This window comes from Dendronephthya gigantea, unplaced genomic scaffold (assembly GCF_004324835.1).
Source record: "Dendronephthya gigantea isolate DGI-Jeju-01 unplaced genomic scaffold, DenGig_1.0 000048F, whole genome shotgun sequence".
Taxonomy (NCBI): domain Eukaryota; kingdom Metazoa; phylum Cnidaria; class Anthozoa; order Malacalcyonacea; family Nephtheidae; genus Dendronephthya; species Dendronephthya gigantea.
Window position 1 is genome coordinate 882962 of NW_021163058.1, and position 23943 is coordinate 906904.

The following is a 23943-nucleotide window of genomic DNA, read 5'->3' on the forward strand; positions in this document are numbered from 1 at the left end:
AAAGTTAATTAAAGAAATGTTATTTTATCTGAAATTTCCGAAGTATGGAGCAAAATATGGCTGATTTTCTGTTATAATCATTGTTCTATACGTTTATTTTGAAAAGTCAATTCTACAGATCCGTGAATACGACAGGCGCAACTTTTTCACACGGGTACAAAAACAAATAAGTCAGTGGTTTTATCTACGTTCGAATTGAGATTTGAGAACAGTAAAATATATAACAATTTTATATATGTAGCTGCGATCATATTGGCTTCGTATTTAACAGTCCGAACTTCCCTTTTAGAGTTGAATAATTTCATCATTAGACATTCAAAGCTAGCTATTTGAAATTTATGTCAACTTTCAATTCAGTAATGTTGCAATTGCAGATGCTTTAATTCAGTAATGTTGCAATTGCAAATGTTGCAATTCAGAATGTGGCAATTGTAAATGTTAACGTAACTAGGAAGGGAATTAAAGTAGAATTGGGTCTGGTGGAAATGTGTGGTATTCAATTCCATTTTTAAATGAGATCCTCATTGCTTCTCCAACTTTATCTTCAACATTGAGAAGTTGAATGAAACCCTTTGCAACGTCATCAACCCTGTTGTAAGGTCAAGAGGTTATTTTAATTCACGATATGCCCGATAAACAAGGGCTACACTACACTTTCTTATCACGTGCTTATAAAATGGATCATTTTCTTTTTGAAAACATTGATTATTCTACAAGTTTGCTACAGTATATAGCACAAACAGCTTACGTTTGGACTCCAAGCGCTTGTTGTTGCTGTTTCACCTCAGGTATCAATAAAGCAGATGTTCTACTCATGTCAGTATCAACAAAAGATGGGCAAATACAATTTATACGAACACCTGATTTCATGGCTACCTACAAAAGGATATATACACAGCACTTCAATCAGAATCGAACGTCATGATCATAATGCATTTCACCGGTAAATGAGAGTAAAGTTATTTCCCAATTCATATTAGTGGTTAATACCACGGGATAAGATAGTTTTATGGATCGAGGTCGAGGGATTTAGTACAGTTAATTACTTGATGCATCAGTCAAAGTTTTACAAACACAAAAAATTAAATACGAAATTAACAAATACCGAAATATGGTATACGCGGAATATGGTATATTCGAATCGAATTCATCTTGGTAACGTCGAATATAACTGTCGCCTAAATCACTTATTTTGTGGTGGAACAGGTCGACGGATGTTCCCGGAAGGTTTAATAAGAACAACACGACGAGATATCATTTAATGAAGACGAAAACGAAGACATCAGATGAGGACAACGATACAGTAGTAAATATATTCACCTTTGCATAAGCTCTTGTGAAACTAACTACTCCATGTTTAGACGCCAAATACGCACAGTTTGAGGCCGGAAAATAGAAGAGGCCTGAGAAGAAAAATCGAGATGAAACATAAAGTTTTAGGACAAGTTTAATTAGATTGACTCATTAGATTATATACTATATAATAAAGCCTCAAATGTGGTATAACAACTGCCTAAAATGGACAAAAGACTTCTCGACGTTTCGACCTGGGGGCCTTCGTCTCCCGACGCCTTGTATTTAGTCTGCACACTTTAAAAATGTGTCATCGCCGAAAAACATTGGAACGAAATCGGATAGACAAAAACATCAATAGGCTAATAGATATAAGCCGTTATAGATTTTTATGAATTTATACCTGCAGTAGATGCAATGTTTACAATACAACCACCACGACCACCGTTATTTTTGTCCATGATCTTTGTTGCAAGCAAAGTACCCTCAATCACAGATACCTGGAAAATAGGAAAAATGAAAATTACGCATATCATATATATAAGATTTTACAATCAATTATATATCTTATGCATGTAATCAATGTGGAATACTGCAATTTCATTGGCTAATCGAGAAGTTTTGAGGATTACTTGCACTCTTGCTCGTAGCGATTAAAAATCACTATAGTATTTACAACTATCCAATCACTAGTTTATACGAAAATATGAATTATTACAAAAGATATATAACAGATATGTATGTAAGGAAACTGCAACATTAATTAATATAAACAATTATATCATTGTGATATCAAGAATTTTCAGACCAAGGGCAAGGTCAATGTTATCTGCCGAAGCGAACATTGACCGAGGTCTGAATAATTCTTGATATCACTGAACAAGAGCCCGCTCACCCGACCAAGGTCTGGGCACGAGAGCTAGAGTCCAATAATTGTTTTTTTGGATGCAAGTTCGATCCAAAAAATAATTATTGGACGCTGAGCACGTCAGCAGCACGAAATAAATCCGTTGCTTTCTGACCAATCAGAAATGGCAAAATGTATAATAATGTAAATTATCGCTACCAGTTACAAATTTTCCTGGCACTCACCAAGTTAACACAAACCATGTTTTCCACATCATTTGACGAGGGACCAATGCCAGCGTTGTTACAAAGAATGTCTAAATGTCCATTTTCGCGAACAACTTTGGATAAAATTTCTTACAAATCCAAGGAAATACAGAAAAGTTTACAATTAATATCAATTACATGACACAGTCAGACAAAGCTGTTAGCATTTGTTTAGGATAAGTAATAAATTTTACTTTAGCATGACGTCACTTGACAGTTTATTCCAGCGCAAGTATAATTCAAAATCTATCACAACAAGTAACGCCCTTAATAATTTAGTAGCGCGACAGTGTTTAAGCTGGTTTGAGTCGCTGTGGAGAGACACAGAGAAAAAATGTTTTAGACAGTTCGACCGGAGAAGATCCACCATTTAGATCTCCTCTTGCGTCGCACTTCGTCTTCCGGGCATGCCTCTGAACCAGCATTCACAATATAATGTCAATGCATGTGTCTCCACGGAACTTACAGTCATTTTTCTGTAATTAATAACGATAATTAACATACAACCAGAACACTACCTGCAAACATTTTTTTGTGCCTGACGTTACACTCTAAGAATGTAGCCATTCCTTCACCAAATTCATCTTCGAATTCTTTCTGAACGGTTTTGCCCTCATTTAAATTTAAGTCAAGAAAATAAACCTATACAAATAGTACAAGTAATCTATATAAGTTTTTTGCAACACTGATAGTGTAGCTATGTATATATGTCTTTGCATCACAAATTTTATCGGGAATCAAACTTGATTTTCGTAGAGTATAGTTGCAGTTCGTCGATGCCTTACCAGTTTATATGATTTGAAAAGTCAAGATATTCCGTGCTAAAGTCCCATCAATTTAAGTTCTAGTTACAGTGCAAGAATCAAGTTCCAAGCTAGGCCTAGACCGGGTCTAAGACCACGTTGGGTTATCAAGCCTGACGATATAAATTATAAACATAATTATATGACCACATACTGAGAGCACTATATAGAAACTTCTTAGAAACGACCTGAAGAAGTCCGAAAACTATAAAAACTTGTTTTGCAAGTGATTTTCTTCACAAATTTTTTTAACAACAGTTATTCCTTCAATGTTTTAGGAATGTTTCAGGTTTGACTAATGTCAAGTGCTGTTTAACCACCACCTTTTATTCAATGTAATAATTAAGTGATCTTTGATCTCTTTTATTGCGTAATTCGACAAGTGTTTGCTTTGTGGAAAAATGTGGTTTAGACTATAACGAGAGCTATATTGAGACTATAATATATAAAGAAAAGATTTTCCTACTTATTCGCAAATTGCCATCTATGATCGCTGCAAAAATCCATTACATAGGTTATCCGACGAAATACTTCCATAGAACAATGAAATACTAATGTAATATAAGGTCGCCACCAATAGTGCCATCATGCCTGGTGTAAACACTTCCAATCAGGTCCGGCAGGAACTCAATCATGGTGATCCCAGCTATTTTGGTTTTCACTCTTTCATATTTAAAACTGAGACAGTCAGACTCCTCATTCAGTCGCAGTGAGTTAAACAAGAAGCTATATTATTAAAAGTAAACACCACATGCAAGGAGTTCCGACCTTTGCTTTATTTTGTAATATAAAGGCTTTACAGATAGCCTTTCCAATGCCTTGTGCACCACCAGTGACAACCGCTACAGAACCTTCTATCTTCATGGTATATTGGAGCAAATGAGACACTATATTTTTCAACCAAATTCCAGCACATCTATCGTGTTTGCATATAAAATCCACTCACTGCTACGCAACACCACAAAAATTTAATATTCCTCATTATATATTCATGCATATCACATATCATGAGACTCTGAGGTTCTGAGATTTTTTGCAACAAGAAACAAAATTTGCAGTAGTGCAGTTGAAAAAATTGTGTCGATATCAAATTGTCAGCAAAATCAATCACCCTTTAAAAAGAGCATCATGTTTTTCACGTGCTTCTTTCTTCGAAGGGAGACGAGAGGCGACATTTACAGCAAGGCGATACTCTAGTCCATTAAGTGCGACATTCGTGACATATATAAAGCCAGGTCCAGTTTGACATCTCAAAATTTACCATAAAAAAATTTAACATCAAAACGAATTCAGAATTAGTTTCATTAACCTTGACAAATGAATGAAATGTTGCACCAGGAGCAGATGTCTTCGTTTGCTCAGCTGCTGCTTGATTGGAGTCATTAACTGGTCCATAAAGTTAGAACAAATCAACGTGATCTCTCGTAATTAATCGAACGACCTCACAAGAATTTAAAGAAAAATTTTTAGAAAATGCGATAGTTAGTTGGTTGGTAGAATCTTGTGACATTGACTTAGAGGATCAATAGGAAAATGCTTTCCATTTGGACGTAATTCTTCTTAGTCTAACTGATCTGATACAGTTTCATTTTGTACCAGGCAGCGCAATTAAAGTCCAGCCAGACAAACCTTGTTTTGGCTGATACACGAAGACACAATATGCTGAAGGAACGCAAAGCATGCAAATTATTGCCTTTGGCTGAAACCAAGGCTCGCATTGTAATCGGAAAACCTTGTATATCTATCTGATTATCTGAAGGTGTGAATCTAATTATATTGCACATTTAGTGCTAGAAAAGGTAAATTGTAAAATTGATTTTTAATTCTGAGCGGTAGTATTTATAGCTAAGAGTCAAAGTAACATTTTTTTTACACTTAACTCTTTCGTATGTAATGCAGACCAACTCAGATTTAGCTATTTCAAATCATGTAATATTTATCAATTTCTTCATGTGATTTTCTGCAAAAAAACAAAAAACACGGTATAACATAGATAAGATAAGAAAAATAACCTGGTTATAATTATCGGGTCAACCATAAGAAATTGAGTATATATTTTTTAGAAAAACTAAAATCCTGACTTACAGATTTAGGATTGCAAGATGATCTTCGAGATAACTGTCGTGGTTGCTGTTTTGTTAGTGTGGCTATCGTGGTTTATCTTATCGACAAGTTATGAACGGAAAGGAATGCCTCCTGGGCCATACCCTTTACCTTTCATTGGAAACGTCCACCAACTTGGCCAAGATCCACCCTTTACTTTAGAAAATCTACGTGAAAAGTACGGGGATGTATACACATTCTCAACCCCAGTAGGTAATTTTGTTGTTGTTAACAGTGGAAAATTAGCAAAGGATTTACTTGTCATGAAGAAAGATGACTTTGCTGGTCGTCCAAAAGCTTCGTTTTTCCCAATGACAGAAGTGTTTATGAACAAGGATATCCCATCATCTGACTACTCTCCGTCACTTATCTTCCGCCGAAAAATAGTCAAATCTGCACTGAGATTGTTTGGGGAAGGCACAAAAGTTACAGAAGAAAGAGTTGTAAGAGATATCGAGAGTTTCTTACAAAGGATTGAAGAAACAAATGAGCAAGCATTTTCAATTCATGATCATATAAGTGCATTAATAATCAATATGTTATGCGAACGTGTCCTTTCAACACGATATTCTGTGGATGATATCATTATCAAGAAACTGGCTAATTTTGGACGCAACATTCTTTTTCTCGGAAAACAAGGGTCAATTTTTCAATTCTTTCCTTTTCTCAAATATTTTTCAAGAGATTTTATGAGCACGTTTAAAGACGTTATACAAACGAGAGATGAATTTTTTGGAAGCCATCTTGAAAGCCATCGTCAAACGTATGAAAAAGGAATAATAAGAGACATTACAGATGCTCTTCTTCTTGCGTATGATAATGAAAGAGATAAACATCATGGTAAAGATATAGGCACAAGCGATGATGTAATGTTCTTAATGTTGAATATAATATTAGCAGGAACCGACACAAGTACGACCGTTCTTACGTGGTTCATGTTATATATGATTGTACACAGGAATGTCCAAGAAAAAATACAAGACGAAATTGACAATGCTACACCGAAAGGTTCATCACCAAACTGGCGCGATTCAGAGAGTTATCCGTATCTCTTAGCGACAATGTGTGAAGTTATGCGTCATTCGGCGTTTGTTCCATTTCTTCCACCCCATAAAGCAATTCGTGATACAACAATCGCCGGATTTCGTATTCCGAAGGATACAGCTGTTCTTGTGAATCTGTGGCGGATACACAGGGATCCGAACGAGTGGGAAGATAGCGAGATGTTTAAACCAGAAAGGTTTCTAGATGAGAATTGTAAATTTATAGGATGGGAAGCACGTTCTGATTTCCTGCCGTTTGGTGCAGGTCCAAGGATATGTATTGGGATTGCGATGGCGAAACAAGAAATATTCACTGTCGCCGGAAAACTTCTCCAAAGGTTTACACTTCACGTCCCAGAAAATGAGCCTATACCAAGTTTAAAGGGCGAGGCAAACGCAATCCGCTGCCCTAAACATTACACACTGGTTGCTAAGAAACGATACTAACTATAGAACAAATTTTTATCCAAAAATTTCTTCTTTTGTTAGTATCGTTTCTTACAAGGCGGACGTATTTCATGTAGTTAATTAAAAAGCCTGCTAATTTCGTCTGGACCATGCAGAGTTCAATTTGACACTTTTCCTGTTCTTACTATCCTACTGCCTTTTTTTGTAAATCACAGTAATAGTAGTAATACATAGTAACACAAACAAAATTTAGTAAAAGATACTGCATGATACCTAATTAAACGAAATGTAATTGTGATTTGTGTGGGAAAAAGTCTGTCCCTCAGTAAAAATCACCCTGATTGTTACCTATATATCGAGAAAACGTTTTGGAAAATAATACCTTTAATTGATTGTAATTTTATTAAATCATGTTTGAAAATGAATTTTGTTGATGACCTTTTACCGAAAGGAAATGATAAAAAAAATTATGTCATGGTGTATTCTCTTGTTTACATATGCAAGTGAACTGGATCGTTCATACGACATTGTCACAACGTTATGTAGTGTCAGGCACAAAGGCCATGTTTTTGACATTGATAAATTGTGATAAAACCTTGTTGACAAAAGATGTCTCATCTAATGATGTTAACTTAACCCATTTAAGAGTCGATGGTGGCGGTGCAACTGATTTAGGGAATGTTATTCTCCAAAGAAAAAATTCAGCTAAATACAATGCATTCTTCAGTAAGCAAAAAGAAGCCTCTCATACATTTCTTATTTATTCTTCTGCTGTACTTGCTTTTTATTCAAATCTACGTTTTTTTCAATGTTTTTCACGGACAACCTAAAGACGCCTGCAATGTAACACCTGATTTCCTTTCACTGTCTAAGAATACACAAATAACGAGAGAAGAAATTATTCGAGATGTCGTTAATTTTTACAAACTGGAAGTGCGATGGAAACATTTTGATGAATTCTACATTCATGATGACCCTCTGGCAAAGGTTTATGGGATAAAGAACATCGAAAATTATCACAAATTCTGGATTTTCTACCTGCAAACTCATGACGCTATGGGAACACCTAAATCAATCAAGCATTGTAAGTCTTCGATGTGTGTGTCTTTGAATACAGTTGCAACGACAATTATTGGAATGATAAACGTCAATATGACTTTAAAGCTGCAGTTGGATAATGTTAGTGGTTCAGAGAAGATTGTTTACATGACAGAAGAATGGAATGATGTACCGCTAATAGATAGAGATAACACCGTGTTTCCTATTGGCTGGACAGCTGAGATGATGAGAATAATACTTGCAAGAATTGTTGTTCTACTGTCGTCTATAGTATAACCGTAAAAGAAACAACCCATAAACTCAACATATTAAAATTTCAATTTTATTTCACGGCAATGCGGCTATGCTAATATATTTTTAACAATTGACTAGCGTTGAGGTTAAACATCTCTATACAGAGAATTTGATATTACATTTAGAAATGAATAATACAAGAGTAAAATTTAAGAAATATAGTTATGAAAACGTAAACAGAATATTTTGAATAAAAATTACATTGCCCCAACTCACGGTTACGTACATCATTTTAGTCTAGAATAGTCTTTTAAAAACAATATGTTTAGTCGCTGTGCCAGTTGGATTTCTAATCACTTGGCAAAGCATCTGTCGATGCCTTCAGTCGAAGTATCATTATGTAAAACATGGTGTAATGCAATTGATCATATTTAATCAGTAATAAAATCTTTAACCACGTACATTGCTCTATATTAATATTGTAAGTCTAAATTTAGTCAATTAAAACATCTACAGTCTTTTAACAGCTACCACTTCGTATTTCTTTGGATATCTTACAGCGGTCATAGTTCCTTCTATGCTGGGTCTGGGTTGTCCTTCAGGAATTTTTAGCTTGAAATTATGACAGATTTTAGCGGCTACAATCAACAGCTGCATCTTGCCCAAAGCATGTCCCAAACACATTCGACGACCTTCCCCGAATGGCCTGAAACACTTTAAGGCATCCCATCCAAGAAACTTTGCATTTTCGTCAAGAAATCGATTTGGGTCAAAAACACTGGGATTTTTCCAATCTCGGGGATCAATGTGAATCCTCCAGAAGTTAAATATAACGGTGGTCCCTTTTGGTATATGATATCCATTGATCATTGAATCTCGAATTGCTTTATGTGGGACGTTCAAAGGGCCAAATGCTGAAAGTCTCATGACTTCGCATATTGTTGATTTTAGATAATGAAGATTAGGCATATCGTTCCAACATGGCGAACGATCCTCCCCGACCACATCAAGAAGCTCTTTGTAGACCTTATCTTGTATATCTTCGTGTAAAATCATGAACAAAATGAACCAGGTCAAAATAGATGAAGTTGTGTCGGTGGTCGCAAGTAGTATATCCATCATGAGAAATTTGATGTCCTCGATCTTTCCAAAATCTTTTCCTCGATCTTTTTCTTTTTCCGTCTCGTATGCAGCGATCAGGGCATCGGTAATATCACGTATAACACTTGCATTGTATGTATCACGGTGATAACTGAAATGCGAGGTGAAAAACTCTTCGCGAGTTTGGATTACTTCTCGGCAATCTTCCATGAATTTTGTTGGTAAGTATTTCATGAAAGGCAAGAATTGATAGTAGCTGCCTTGACGAGAAACCAGAAGTAATTTGTCGTTGAAGTCAAAAAGTTTCCTGACAATCGGCTCGTTGAAATCATATCTTTTTGACAACAACCATTCACTAATATTGTTCATAATTGTAAAGGTTATTTGACCTTGTGGAGGAAAAGCTTCTTCATTCTTCGCTATAATCCAGGAGATTAGTCTATCAACTTCGCCAGAAACTCGTCTTTCCACATTTTCAATTCCTTTGCCAAACATATGAAGCGCCGACGAGACAACTTTGCGACGAAATATAAGTGGTGGTTCATAGTCAGCGAAAAGTATATCTTTGCCTATAATTAAAGAATAATTTTAATAGCTTACCAACAACTCAATGATTTGTGACCAAATCAAAAATACTCGTGACAGTAAAAATGACAGTATGACTATACACCCACCCACCTCCTTAATAATTTATTTTCAGCCCTGAAATTCGCACTTACCTTCGAATATCGAATTTATTGGAAAAAATGCAGCATCCGGTCTACCAGCATAATCGTCTTTCTTGCTACTAAGTGCCTCCAGCAGAAACTCTCCGCGATTTACAATGACGAAAGTTCCAATAGGGAAGGTTATTGTATAAATATCTCCATATTTCTTACGTAGGTGATCCATTGAAAATGGTGGCTCATGTCCAACACTCAAGGCATTCCCTATTCCTGGTAATGGGAATGGACCAGGAGGCATCCTTCGTCTTCGAAAGTAGTTTGAAATAAGAAACCACAAAACCCAGCTTAGGAATAACGACATTCCTATTTCAATAATCATCTTTATTTGAACTCCCTAAAATACGCATAGAATTTTCAAGCCAAATTTAGTTGAAAACATTTTGCTTTATGTGAAAAAATGATAACTTAAAAAATAGACATACATACCTTGATTATAGTGTTTCAGAAACGAAATGTTGAGGACATATATGAAGTCTTTTTTTATGAAATCATATCAAAATGAATATGAAATATTTCCTACAATCCCATGCCAGTACAGAGATGAACTGTACTTTTGTACTTTAACCCCACTTGTACTTCCTTTCACTGAATGAATCTGTCAATCATGTAGTCAGTAGACGTCTTTGTATTGGTCATAATAATAGTTGATCATTGCACCTCTAGGTCTGATAACGGACAAGTTACGGTAAGCTCTAGACTACATATTTGCGACTTTAGACTACATAACAGTTGCTGCACAGATAAACAAGTTATTTTCCTTAAAACATAGACAATTTACAGTCTGTATGGTGAAGAGATGTATGGTACTATAATTGACCAGTCCACAGAAAGAACATAGTAGCGTTGTAAAATGGATTGCGGTATTTAGTGTCATTTTTATCGATAGTAACAAAATCGTCTTGAAGCATAGACATGAGAGGACACAAAGTCCCCAGAGGTGCACATCTTAAAAAAATTGGGGAGTGTCTTACGTTCTGAGTTAGCATGGCGCGTATGTGGGAAAAATTAGTGGTGCCACCTTGGTTAGCGCCAAGCGAGAAAATTATTTGATTGCTCTAATCTGGAAACAATCTCTCATCGGATTAGTCTGCTAATGAAGAATATGTTAGGCTCATATTGTAATTTAGATAATGCACTGGCAATGTTGGCTTAATATGAACTGTATACTGTGACAGGTTGATTTTTAATTTGCTGGTTTAAGTTCGAATTTAATAATGAAGACATTGTTACATAAAAATATTGATAAATTTCGCTACATATTAGATAATTAGAAATCCATTCAAAGTCTTTTCATTATATGTAGAGAATCCTACTTTAACACATATATTTAATTAATCACAAGGAATCATGCAAAGTCTATAGTTTAATAACGCTTCACAGCACAAACTCTATATTCCTTCGGGTATAAAATTGGCCCAGGAATATTGTCTAAGTTTGGTTCGGGTTCATTGTCCACAGTTTTTAAACAGAACTGGTGGAGGACGTTTGATGTCACAACAAATACTTGAAGTTTACCAAGATTTTCGCCTGGGCACATTCTGCGGCCTGCCCCAAACGGAAAGAAACTAGGCAAAGAATTCCATCCGACAAATTTTCCATCCTCAGAAATAAATCGCTCAGGTTTAAACATTCTCGGTTCTTCCCAATCACGTGGGTCATTGTGAATAGTGGCGAAGTTGAATAAAATTGTTGTCTCCTTTGGAATATGGTATCCATTAATGGTTGAATCTCGGATTGCTTTGTGAGGAAGGTTTATTGGTACGAAATTTGAATGACGCATTACTTCACAAATGGTAGCAAGGAGATACGGAAGGTTTTCGGAATCCTTCCAGTTGGGTAAGCGGTGATCGCCGACAGTATCGTCAATTTCTTTTTGAATTTTTTCTTGTACATCTTTGTAAACAACCATGTAAAGCATAAACCACGTTAACACTGAGGCACTTGTGTCACTTGCCGCTACAAAAATATTCATCAAGAAATACTTAATATCATCTTTAGATCCCATTGTTTTATCGAGTTTCTTCGCTTTTTCCTTGTTATACTCTGCGAGCAATGCGTCCGTAATGTCCCTTATCACGTCATCTTGGTAGCTCTCAGTGTGTTCATTTAACTGTGAACCAAATAACTCATCACGCATGGCCAGAACTTCGCCCAAAGTTTTCATTACTTTAGTTGGTAAATACTTCAGCAAAGGAAATGCTTGGTAAAACCGACCTTGTTGAACAACGTACAGCAGTTTCTCGTTAAAAGTAAAAAGTTCCTTCATGGTTGGATCATGGTAATCGTATCTTTTGGAGAACAACCATTCACTCATGATGTTTATCATGGTGCTGTTAATACCAGTGTATGGTGTTACTGCTTTACCTTCACTTTCACCAAACCATTCAAGCAAATAACCAACTTCCTTGTTCACTCTTGCTTCAGCCTCTTGCAGTCCTTCGCCAAATACATGAAAAGCAGAACTAATTATTCGACGACGGAAGAGAAAACTCGCTCCAAAGTCAGTGAAACTTATATCTTTGCCGTCAAATATATCACGTAAAGGAAAATTAGCCGAATCGCCCGGTCGACCACTAAAATCATCTTTTCTGGTTACCAGTGCTTCGCGCGCTACTCTACCATTGTTCAATATGACAAATGTTCCCACAGGTAGAGTCAACGCGTATATTTCCCCATATTTCTTGTGAATTCTCTCCATAGAAAACGGGGGATTTGTGCCCATTTGATGGGCATTTCCTATGATAGGCAAGGGGAATGGACCAGGTGGAGTAGACCGACGACGAAGGTGCGTCGTGATCAGAAACCATAGCAACCAACAAACAGAAAGTGATAAGGAAACTTCGACAAACATTTTAATCAGATCGTCAGCTAGAGGAACCTACAATTGCAAATGATATGGAGGCACGCACAACAAATCTTCAAACTGATTAGATTCAGTTTGCTTTGTCGCCTGGACTTCCTTATTATGTCTCATTTTAAAGAGGTTTTTGTATAAACCAGAAATAAATAGGCCTCGTGAAAAACAACTGAATGTTGATTTAGACTAGCGTCTAAAGAAAGTTTATATATGTATGTAAATAAAGAGCTTTATACATGCAGTCAAATCTTCACATCGCTGAATAGACATAGGGATCTATTACAAATATTACTACAACTCTACAAGTGTTTGCTGGCAAATCAAATTTTTCGGGGTCGCCGGTCGCGTATTTCTTCGTCTTCGCACAAAGATGAGAGTAAATGCGGGGAGAAAATCGCCCTTGCTCAAACAGATTTTCCAATTGAACCGCCTTTTCAAAAATTACAAAACTAAAGCATTCATGGTATACACTACTAAGTTTTCCTATCCGCGCTGTCAAGTTCGAGAGTCTAAAATTTATGTTACTTTACAGTTGCCACTTCCTGTACCCAATTCCCCATTTGAAGCAATAAAGATTTTAAAATGGTGGGAATAATATCAGTCTTGGCCACCGGATGAACCTTTATAATTTGATTTTATTGTACCTGGTACAGATACAAATGTTTCAAAGTACAGAAATTACAGGGCGGCAAAATAGCTTATATCATTAAATAATCATCATAATTAAACCCATAGCATGAGTTCATCTTATGTATGTTTATAACATAAAGACCATATATAATCGACTGTTGACAATAGTTCCACGTTTAATAGCAATATTTCTACATCAAATTTTACGTAAGTATTCATCAGTTTACACCCTTACCTGAACTTCAGAGTGAACTCGCTAGGTGTTATATAATGGGCGTATATATAATAGCTGTTTTATTAATACTGCTCGATGACTTGCATGCAGCTATAGTCTTTAAAGGTAAACCAGCCAGTTTTTACTACAAAATGAAAAGATAAGCTTCTCTAAATCATTTGTAAAACATAACAAAGACAAAGCACGTATACCAGTGAGTCCTACTAGCATACGTTGCAAGCGACGGGTAAAATTGCAGTGTATTTCAATAATTTGAATCTTTTATACTTACCTCACTCGCTCAGTTGTTAAAAATGATTTGCAGCTCTCCGTTAGGGCTACTGGCAACTGTGTGGTTTCTACTCGTCATCGTCAGTCGAAGTTTGATCACAAACAAAAGATAACAAAGCTTGGAAAAACGATAAGAGTTCTAAGACGCCAAATACGTTTATCGTTTTTTCCAACTGATTTTTGTATTCAAAGCAGCTACGGTATGGTACATATCTCTTTGTTCGAGACTTTTTTATTTACTGCACTTATAGGAGCTGTTTGCATGATCATGATCCCGCTTAGCCAAGTTTTATTAAACGAGGCGTGAAATGACTTCAAGCCATTGAAATGACGTCGTCGCATTTTGGTCGCGTGGTCGCATTACCAATTCAAATGGTAATAAGGTTTGATCATGACAAAAATGCGATGGTATAAGGCCTGTTTCAAACGACGTGTTTCTCATTCGCATGTACCTATCTGAAGTATCCCTTATATTGATTAATTAACTATTGTTTTAAATGCGTTCTTCACTAGACCTGTGATGGGTAATCTTCCCCTTAGGTAAGCCTTATTCTTCAATTTTCCGCGGTATTTATTATTATCATTGTTATCATCAGTTAAAACGTGTTAAATCATGAAGCTGGAAGGTTGTACAGCAGTTGTGACAGGTGGAGCTAGAGGAATTGGAAAAGCTATCGTTAAAGCGTTGTTGCAGAACAAAGTAAAGGTAATGTTGACACAAATGTTGACATAGTACTGTAGATATGTTACAAACTTGATCTGGAACATCACTAGCGAATAGATTTAACATGTAGTCGTAGTAATAACGATGATTTACCAACTGAAACAATTTTATTAATCTAAATGAATAGCAGAATGGTAGGAAATGCTCTCTTGGCAAAATAATATTTTATTGTATTACGTTACTAAAGGGTGCATTGGTCCTCCCCCAAAAAACTGCAATGAATGAATCCAAACTCCTTGAATATTTCCACAGGTATATATTTTGGATATTGATATGGCAGAAGGGAAAAACGTCAAACAAAAACTGGATGAAGAATATGGTAAAGGACTTGCAACATTTTGTTGCTGTGATGTTACAAATACAAATGAATTTAAAGGTAGCTATTACTCAGTGAAGTACATGTTACTTAATATTTTCCAATGTTCAACTCACATTCTATAAAACATTCCTCATAAACGACCTGCATGGCTGGAAGTCACCAATCAGCACCTTTTGAATTGTGCTTGCACCAACCACACTATTTCAGGGACGAAGTTTGAAAGTGCGCATACAGGTTCTGCGTACATTTGTTCTTAACTTCCCTGTTATTATCAACTCAGGTACCTTAACACGAATCGCAGAAGAAAATGGAGGTTTAGACATTTTGTGCAACAACGCTGGCATAGGTCCAACGGACGATTTTCAAAAGCTCATTAACATTAACTTGGTAAGTAAGGAGAGAGTGAGAATGTAAAAATGCTGGATGCATCCATGCAATGTGTAAGGCTTATCCCTGTGTATACACTGAATAAACATCGACTGCTATTAATTGGCAAGTTTGAACACATGCATTTTGCCTGGAATTTCTTTGATGTGTGCTGGAGGCATTGATATGAGCTCGCCTTTGATATGAGCTCACGGTTACTTTCCTGTTCATTCATTGTGAACACCTGAACGAATTCGAGCAGGGTCGGTCCGGTGTGTAGCCTCAGTCTTACATTGTAAGCTCGGAAGTAAGATTATCCAGGAATTTTTTAACTGAACGCCAAAAATTGTGATATTTCTCTTTCTGTTTACCCAACTAAATTGACGAAAGCGTGACCGTGAAGCTAGTAACTTGTTACAGCCTTTGATATTCAATATTATTTCACTCACTACAGACAGGGATGATATATGGCACAATATTTGCAATTGAGCTCATGGACACAAGTAAAGGGGGCAGAGGAGGGAATGTTATAAACATTAGCTCAGTTGCAGGTATATCATTACGCTTTGTGTTGAAATTTAGAGAACTGCAAACATTTTCATTATCAGTCGCATATTTTCATCATGCTGGGACAATTTATGTTTCATTATATCTTAGATCAAATAACCTCTAACATCAACGACCACTAAATTATAATAGTAACCACATATACGCGGTGCATGATCAATAAATTAACGTATAACAAGACACGGGTGTGTGAATGAACTAATGATCGTAATACTTTTAGGCTTAACATTTTTTCCAACATCTGATCTGTCTTACACTGCTGCAAAACATGGGATTGTTGGTTTCACTAGAAGTATGGCACAAGTAAGTTAAATTAAATGTAGACTCATTCCATAATTGATTTAGCGTCCCCCCCTGGTGATGTTGTATTCACTTTTGAAGAGCACACACGACATATTACGTATATGATAACTTTCCGAATAAAATAAATTCAGCAAAGAAATAGAAACACGTGAATAGCTCTGCCTAAATGTGCAAGTACTCTCTAATAATGACACTTTTTAATATAGACTGCCATAAAGGTTGGAGTAAGGCTAAACTGCATATGTCCAAGTGCTGTTGATACGAGAATGTTGAAAGAATGTTTCAAAATCATGGAAAAAACTTTCGCTTCTTTGGGAACAACCATACAAAGGTTGGGAACAACCATTCAATATACTTTTACATCATATGCAAGCAATATTCATATTGCGAATATATACGCCGCATATCTGATGCAGAAAGAAAGAAAATTGTTTTTTCACATTGCTTGATGGACATTGTGATAAACGTGGTATTAAATCCAGGTGTAATAAGCGTGGTGTAACGTATCACTTTATTTTGTTTTGTTTAGCCCAGAATTTGTCGCAAAAGGGTTTCTCCAGTTGTTGGAGGATGAAAACCAAGTTGGAGAGGCAATGCGGATTACATCTCAGAAAGGAATCGACTATCATCCATTTCCACAGGAACAAGTTCCATATTAGCCTTAATTGAAATACACACATACAATGACATATTACCTAGTGATTACATTAAAATTGATAACATTTAAATGCTTCACAAAATATTAGTCTTCAATGATCTCGCTATAGTCCTAAAGATAATTCTTCAGCATAATGTCTTATGAAAAAGACGAAAACGATCCAACCTTTTTTTAATTGCTTTATCAGTCAATTCGCGCATACAAATTTGCAGTCTCGCAGTGATGGAAAATGGGCTTTTGACATTGCATGCCTAAATTGCCCGGGGGTCTTTACCTGTATTCAGTAATGTATCCTTTCCACATTTCCGCTAAAACTTGCTCACTTAGATGATAGATGGATGACCAAAGTAACCGGGTACAGCATAGCACATCATGGTACAGAGCAAATAAAGGCACTGCGGAGTGTTTTTGGGCGCTTTCTTATAGCGTTCCTGTTTTATTGTATTAGTATTCAAGTCTATGTCATGTATAATGCATTAAATGGCGAAAAAAGAGTGAGTCTAATGGAAGAAATAGATATCAGTACACTGGAACGTGATGTACAGGACACAAGAGCTGAAATGATTGAAGATGTGGAAAATATATACAACTTAAAAACACGTTTCAAGCATTTTCATGATCATTATATCAACGAAGACCCTCTCGCAAAGGTTTATGGAAAGGATGAAGTAAACTTGTTTCATAAGTTTTGGACTTTTTACCTTCAGACACATGACACCAACACAAGTATACACTCTGTAACTCATTTTCCTTCCTGGGTAAAACTCGCAATGAACGCAACTGCTATGACGAGATTCGGGAAGATTGATGTCAACATGACGGTCTGGTTGAAACTTAGTAATGTTAGTGGTTCAGAGAAGATTGTTCACATGACAGAAGAATGGAATGATGTGCCGCTAATAGACAAAGATAATACTTTGTTTCCTATTGGCTGGACAGCTGAGACGATGAGAATTGTATTTGGTCAGACTGTGGTATCAATTGCCAGTTGGACCTGCTAATTATTATTTACAAACGTTAATTATTAATTAACATGAACGTTAATTACATCCGGAAAAACCATTTACAAGCTATTCTAAAATAATTACAACACTCTTGTTATTAAATTACAGCAGTGCCAATAAATATAATTTGAAAATTGGTTGGCAGGGTTTTTTTTCTGGACCTTTATCACCTTCATTCCTTTATGCAATTTTCGTACAATAATTTGCAAAATTTTAAAAACTCTTCTATCTTTGATGATGGCAATATTGAAGTACTGGATTCTGCCTCAGACGGTGGCATGGTATCCAAAGTGTCCTCGACAAACTTTCTTTTGGTTAACATTGTTAGACTCCTGAACAGAGCTTTCTCGTGTAATTCCTGATCAACTGGGTGTAGCTTGAATTATTACAGAAAAAGTTTTTTTCGACTTCGATTAGACATAACATGCATTGAGAATCAAACATTGTGTAATTCACGCACAACTTACCCTGAAAATAGTTGCCAATAAACATTCAAAAGTTCCTCTTTGCGACTAAATAAAACAAACCTCAAGATCTTCAAATATCATGATGTAAATTTATATAAATAATACACAAAACAAAACCGTGCAAACTGTTCTTTCGCAGCGTGAGACGGTTACGACCAGGTTAAAACCACTAACTAGTTGTACTTTTGGAGTAGGTAAATCTCGTAAATCGTGGTTTCTAAAAACTGCATGATCCTAATTGCATGGTCAACACAGCCTGGCATATACAACCCGGCATATACAATGCCAACACAGTTTGGCATATACAACCCGGCATATACAATGCCAACACAGTTTGGCATATACAACCCGGCATATACAATGCCAACACAGTTTGGCATATACAACCCGGCATATACAATGCCAACACAGTTTGGCATATACAACCCGGCATATACAATGCCAACACAGTTTGGCATATACAACCCGGCATATACAATGCCAACACAGTTTGGCATATACAACCCGGCATATACAATGCCAACACAGTTTGGCATATACAACCCGGCATATACAATGCCAACACAGTTTGGCATATACAACCCGGCATTAATTGTTTTGTTACATATCAGCCGAAGCAAGACAACTTACTTTGGTTAGGTGCAACAGCGCTTCCCTTGGATTTTCTGAATTCTGTATCAGTGTTTCTACATCATGTTTACTTAATATTGGCTCCTGGATTAAAGAGAAATGGAAATTGATGCAAATAAATTAGTAATTAAAATATTTGGAAACAATCGTTTGGTATAAGAAAGATGATTCAATATGCTACGGCCTACTTTATATACGCCATGCACGCGTGTGCCTTAATAAAGGTAATCTTACCGTTAAGCAATCTATCCACGAAACCATTAACGCGGTTAATACACTAGGACTTGCTTCTTCTTCGATAAATTTCCAGGCCTCGTTTGACTCATTAAGAAGTTTCTATAAATCATGAGCAAAAATAACAAAAACAAAATGAAGAATGAGCAATAAAGATACCAGAATACATGAACCAGACAATAAACACGCATGCAGTATGAGAAATTCATACCCGTAGTTTTTCAACTTTATCAATATCAACGTCTTTGATATCCTCAGAAAATGCAGCGGCTACATCTTCTACTGTAGCATGTTTATTGAGCAATGTCAGCAAACCTCTTTGCTTTTTATGTGATTCATTACTTCCTTCAGTTTGGTTACATATTTCACCGTTTTTTTCCTCCTTCTTTTGTTTGTCATTTTCTCTACCAGATTCTAGTTCACCTCTTGTGTTTAGTTTATGTGCTTCACACAAAGAAGAATATTGCGGCAACGCGTCTGATAGATGAGCCTCGTTATGATACCCAGACGGTTGTGAGTTTGATAATTCGTGACTAAAGCCATCGCATTTTTCATTTAAAGGTTCATTTTCCGTATCAAATTCACCTTTGAGATCTTCTACACTTGCAGAAATATTACATGAACTTTCGTTGCTATTATTTTCTGATCTCTCGGCCTCATCTTCACCATCTGTTGAATCAATTTCATCATCGAACTTTCCTGTAAGGCGATCGTTGGTCAACCTAAGTTTGCTTGCATCCAAACCACATAACTCCAGAAGACGTTTGCAAGGAGCAAAAATAATCTAAACAAGACAAGGAAAAAATTTAAAATCAATTTGATAATAAAATTGCTTCAATGTAATATACTCTGATATACGTAGAAGCGAAAGTACTAAGTACTGTATGCATATCGTTATATAGTGTATGCACGTTCTACACGTATGGGGCATTCCTGCAGTCAGTCCAACTATAAACCGAGGTCTTCGAGATTTTAAGAGCATATTGTTCCACATCTTTTGAAATTGTCCTGAGGTTTTCTTGGACTTCTCCTGAGGTTCTCTTGGATTTTTCCTGAGATTGGTTCTCTTCGAGTTCTCCTGAGGTTCTCTTGGAGTTCTTCCGAGGTTCTCTTCGAGTTCTCCTGAGGTTCTTTTAGACTTCACTTGAGGTTCTCTTGGACTTCTCCTGAGGTTCTCTTCGAGTTCTCCTGAGGTTCTTTTAGTCTTCACTTGAGGTTCTCTTGGACTTCTCCTGAAGTTCTCTTCGAGTTCTTCCTAGGTTCTGTTGGACGTCTCCTGAGGTTCTCTTGGAGTTCATCCGAGGTTTTCTTGGGCTTCTCCTGAGGTTCTCTTCGAGTTCTCAGGACTGAGCTTCTCTTGTACGAAACGGTGCAAACATATTTTCAGTAAGACAACAACGCGTTTTAAGGACTCGTTTTAAGGTTCACGGTTCAGGTTATTGCAAAAATTGTTTTTTCATACCTTCGGAATAAATTTCAACTCTCTGGCTTCATATCCATGTAACAAACGTTTTTGGCGCTTAAGATATCTTTGTAGATTAAAGGACTTCTTTTCTCCAATGTCGTAGCTATTTCATGTAAGTTGATGAAGATAATTATCAAATATATATTATATACCGTAGTTAACACTATCTTTTAACTTTCAATTGTATGATTTTGTTAACATATTGGATTAAAATATTCTTCACATGAAATGGGGGATGGAGTTGAAAATAGTCACCTCAGACAAAGAATGATTTGAATAAAAAACTTTCCTTACCAGCACGAAGGGAAAATAATCCACGCTGGTTTCAAAAATTTTGCGAAATCGTGGACACAGGAAATCTGACCTCTGGTCTGCACAGATCTTGGCCTTAAGAATTAGAAAATTGTGTCAATAGATTACTTACAAAGTAAGAACAAAATTAGGTTAAACAGGAATGCATGAGAAATGGCATGCCTGCTAATATATCATGCGTATTATTAATAAAAACTAACACAACGAAATGAGAATATTAAAGGTGGTACGTACTGCATGTATGTGATACTGGAATCTAGCTGACTGAAATATATTCTTAATTTTGAGTAAAGAAGTCCTTTAAATATTCACAATGGAATGATATTCACAGATGTGCACAGTTGCAAGAAATAAATTGTGTTGTTCATATTGCAGTAATCATTTCACATCGTATACTAACCTTTTCATTCGTACTGTGTGAATAGCCTATAAAATATAATGCAATTATTTTAATTTCTACCTGGTGGATACAATTGTTATTAATATGAATACCGGTATTGTTATGGTGATTTTTTGTGAGATTCAAAGAAGTGCAGTACAATATTTGATAAAAAGTTAGATGTTACCTGTTCAGGGGATATTCGTAAAGAGTAGATAAGGTAACAAGCGATGAGAACACCAGTCCGGCCTGCAGATTCAATAAAATTGCATTTAGATATTTTACATTACAAAATAAAACAGGTACCTGAATGATTTGAAGTATAAGATAATAAAGATTCAAAATTTATTCACCTAATCCTGCATGGCAATGAACAGCAACCTGTAATTTAAAATTTAATGAAGTTAAAAAAGTAAAGAAAGATAGAATCCAAATATCCAATTTAGGAAAATTTATCTACCTTTCCATTTTGAAGGGCAAAATCCATCACCTTGACAATATTCAAAACTGATTCCAATGAACAAATGCCATAATCCTTCCTGAATTAATATAATACTATCTTGTAGTGACAATATGATATATATATATATACACATTCCAACTTAATTCCTTATGATGATTATCATTATAATCAACTTTTGGAACTTCAGAAAGTTAATTACCTTTAAAATTATAAATTAACTTTCACTATTAACTACTAAATGATAGAGTTTGAAAAGTAATTAGAATTTACAATGTTATTTAATTAATTAGTTAATTTACAATTAAACTAATTGTTATATAATATATAATATATTAATCCATAATATTAGCATAGAATATGCTTCCAAATTAGTTCAAAAGAATGCATGGTACAAATTTATACCTTAATACCACATCTGTACTTACCAAATATAGTTAAAGAAAAATACTAGAGGAAAAAAAACAATACTGCTGATTTAATAACAATATTCGAAACTGATATTGAATTATCAAAGAACAGCTAGTGCAGTGCATGGTTTATTGATAGAGAGCTATATATTGAGTAGTATGTATATAAATATAACCATACTTCCATTATCCATAAAATCTTGAGGGTTGTAGGTAAACCCACTTTTTTCCAAGCCAAAACCACAGTTAGCATGTTCCCCTAGATGTTGTAAATTGATGACTGCTGTAATGTTCCATCTAGAAATAATCAAATAGGTATTGGAACTATATCCTACTAACAAAAAACTAAATCAACTATGTACACCTTTGTAACAAATACATACTAAACACTCCTATATACATACCTAAACATATACCTACCTTTGAAACTGTTGTATAATGTTGAATTTCTTTATGGTTCTTGTTGATGGCCTGGCCATTGCAAGAATGTTATCTGTAACCCTAAAACATATTATACTTAGAACTTATACATCAATGAATTCAGTATATATTACACATGTATACAGCTAGATCATGAAGTCTCACAAATTACCACATATTATTGAGTCCTGGCTGGACTTTATTGTGCAAATCCTGGTTCAATAAATACTCTACTCTATTTTCAGAAGTGTTCAGTATGTGTGACAAGCTATATCAATATCATAATACACAAAGTAGGTTACTTTGCCATGTGGCATTGGCTGAAGCCTAATGTCTCAATTATTACGAAAGCCAGCCCTCCAGCCAGTGACAAACATTCTGAAAGGTCAGGTGTTTAGAATAAGAAACATACAGCCATTAAATTTTAGATTAATACAACACTCTACTAAGTATAGTACAATTTTATTATTATTTAAAAAATGTTTAACCCTCATGACTAAGTAACAAATCCGCAAGGCTCCATTTTCCTTCGCAGTACTTAAATTAATTAAATCTAACAATGTAAATAATTGTATATCACTGTACATATGTATGTACATTTCTATATGAAATGGAACACATTTAAACAATTTAAATTATTGCTTATACATCTTCTAAAATATTCTTTCGAAGAACTCGATTAAATGGCAGAGACGCGAAAATTAAAAGAGAAACTTACCAGGAGGAATATAAGCCTTTGATAACCATATCGCTGTCATTCCACTTTGCTTGTCCTTCGTATTTACACTGTCTTCCGCCACAAAACATCGAACATTGAACTGATCCAGACGTTACATAACGTAGAGATTCCGAAACTTTCGAATATTTAGGCCCACAGTCCATTTCATTAGTAGATTTTACTCCTACAATGCTTTCTTTCGGAGTTTTTTACCTGGTTTATTGACATGTCTATTTTTAAAAATTAAAACTAGTGTTCAGTTCACCTGCGAAACATGAGACGCCACTTCCATGGCAACGCATGTTGGATATCTTGCGCAGTTGCCAGTTGGATTTCTTCCGCAGTTGGATTTCAGTACGTCGTGGGACTAATTTTTAGAGAGAGGGAACTTCCTAGTAAGGGCCCCTGGCCCAAACGTCTTACAATAAAAAACAACGAAGCCTAATTTTCAATTTCCCCAAAGAGTGAGTTGGTAAATTTGGCAGTCGAACCGTGCGCAAACCACATTACTAGCGGAATTATATTAAAGTTGATTAGTTTATTGCTTTTAATTTCACTCCTCAAGTCAAAACCGTCCGAAAAAAAATTTGATCACAAATTTCAGTACAGTAAAGTGGTATTATTTATTCGTAT

General features: G+C 35.6%; 5 protein-coding genes across 6 annotated transcripts; 1 reads left to right on the forward strand and 4 right to left on the reverse strand.

Moving 5' to 3' along the window:
- Positions 1–69: 69 nt before the first annotated feature.
- LOC114528177 (15-hydroxyprostaglandin dehydrogenase [NAD(+)]-like) lies at positions 70–3666 on the reverse strand. The gene is made up of 6 exons (XM_028549787.1): positions 2925–3666; positions 2386–2495; positions 1697–1793; positions 1321–1403; positions 749–876; positions 70–589 (listed from the first exon to the last, which is right to left on the reverse strand). The coding sequence occupies exons 1-6, from the start codon at positions 2971–2973 to the stop codon at positions 460–462; spliced, it is 597 nt and encodes a 198-aa protein (XP_028405588.1). The 5' UTR covers positions 2974–3666; the 3' UTR covers positions 70–459.
- A 1613-nt stretch (positions 3667–5279) lies between these two features.
- LOC114528188 (steroid 17-alpha-hydroxylase/17,20 lyase-like) lies at positions 5280–6815 on the forward strand. Its single transcript, XM_028549801.1, has one exon. The coding sequence runs from the start codon at positions 5312–5314 to the stop codon at positions 6800–6802; it is 1491 nt and encodes a 496-aa protein (XP_028405602.1). The 5' UTR covers positions 5280–5311; the 3' UTR covers positions 6803–6815.
- Positions 6816–8547: 1732 nt separating this feature from the next.
- LOC114528190 (steroid 17-alpha-hydroxylase/17,20 lyase-like) lies at positions 8548–10934 on the reverse strand. Of its 2 annotated transcripts, XM_028549804.1 has the most exons (3): positions 10309–10934; positions 9877–10216; positions 8548–9726 (listed from the first exon to the last, which is right to left on the reverse strand). In XM_028549804.1, exons 2-3 carry the CDS (start codon positions 10199–10201, stop codon positions 8567–8569), a joined length of 1485 nt encoding a protein of 494 aa, XP_028405605.1. In that variant the 5' UTR covers positions 10202–10216; positions 10309–10934; the 3' UTR covers positions 8548–8566. The 2 variants fall into 2 exon arrangements, with proteins under 2 accessions (XP_028405605.1, XP_028405604.1); XM_028549803.1 differs by having other exon boundaries at positions 9877–10934.
- An 8-nt stretch (positions 10935–10942) lies between these two features.
- Positions 10943–13247, reverse strand: LOC114528189 (steroid 17-alpha-hydroxylase/17,20 lyase-like). Its single transcript, XM_028549802.1, has one exon. The coding sequence runs from the start codon at positions 12731–12733 to the stop codon at positions 11246–11248; it is 1488 nt and encodes a 495-aa protein (XP_028405603.1). The 5' UTR covers positions 12734–13247; the 3' UTR covers positions 10943–11245.
- Positions 13248–17431: 4184 nt separating this feature from the next.
- On the reverse strand, positions 17432–23738 carry LOC114528279 (protein tyrosine phosphatase domain-containing protein 1-like). The gene is made up of 15 exons (XM_028549913.1): positions 23311–23738; positions 22593–22673; positions 22354–22469; positions 22191–22212; positions 21763–21841; positions 21656–21683; positions 21490–21551; positions 21324–21349; positions 20906–20998; positions 20609–20714; positions 19358–19930; positions 19147–19248; positions 18913–18996; positions 18283–18327; positions 17432–18191 (listed from the first exon to the last, which is right to left on the reverse strand). Exons 1-15 carry the CDS (start codon positions 23472–23474, stop codon positions 17988–17990), a joined length of 1785 nt encoding a protein of 594 aa, XP_028405714.1. The 5' UTR covers positions 23475–23738; the 3' UTR covers positions 17432–17987.
- Positions 23739–23943: the final 205 nt, after the last annotated feature.

What these genes read in the sequence shown, in the direction of transcription:
- LOC114528189 (XM_028549802.1), bottom strand. Translation starts at nt 12,733, where the DNA reads ATGTTTGTCGAAGTTTCCTTATCACTTTCTGTTTGTTGGTTGCTATGG.
- LOC114528279 (XM_028549913.1), bottom strand. Translation starts at nt 23,474, where the DNA reads ATGGACTGTGGGCCTAAATATTCGAAAGTTTCGGAATCTCTACGTTAT. An exon ending in TTTTTCTTTAACTATATTTG is followed by an intron (nt 21,842 to 22,190) that starts GTAAGTACAGAT and finishes ATATTAATTCAG; the next exon opens with GAAGGATTATGGCATTTGTT. An exon ending in TTGCCCTTCAAAATGGAAAG is followed by an intron (nt 21,684 to 21,762) that starts GTAGATAAATTT and finishes TTTAAATTACAG; the next exon opens with GTTGCTGTTCATTGCCATGC.
- LOC114528177 (XM_028549787.1), bottom strand. Translation starts at nt 2,973, where the DNA reads ATGGCTACATTCTTAGAGTGTAACGTCAGGCACAAAAAAATGTTTGCA. An exon ending in ACATGGTTTGTGTTAACTTG is followed by an intron (nt 1,794 to 2,385) that starts GTGAGTGCCAGG and finishes CCTATTTTCCAG; the next exon opens with GTATCTGTGATTGAGGGTAC. An exon ending in CAAGCGCTTGGAGTCCAAAC is followed by an intron (nt 590 to 748) that starts GTAAGCTGTTTG and finishes ACCTTACAACAG; the next exon opens with GGTTGATGACGTTGCAAAGG.
- LOC114528188 (XM_028549801.1), top strand. Translation starts at nt 5,312, where the DNA reads ATGATCTTCGAGATAACTGTCGTGGTTGCTGTTTTGTTAGTGTGGCTA.
- LOC114528190 (XM_028549804.1), bottom strand. Translation starts at nt 10,201, where the DNA reads ATGATTATTGAAATAGGAATGTCGTTATTCCTAAGCTGGGTTTTGTGG. An exon ending in AATAAATTCGATATTCGAAG is followed by an intron (nt 9,727 to 9,876) that starts GTAAGTGCGAAT and finishes CTTTAATTATAG; the next exon opens with GCAAAGATATACTTTTCGCT.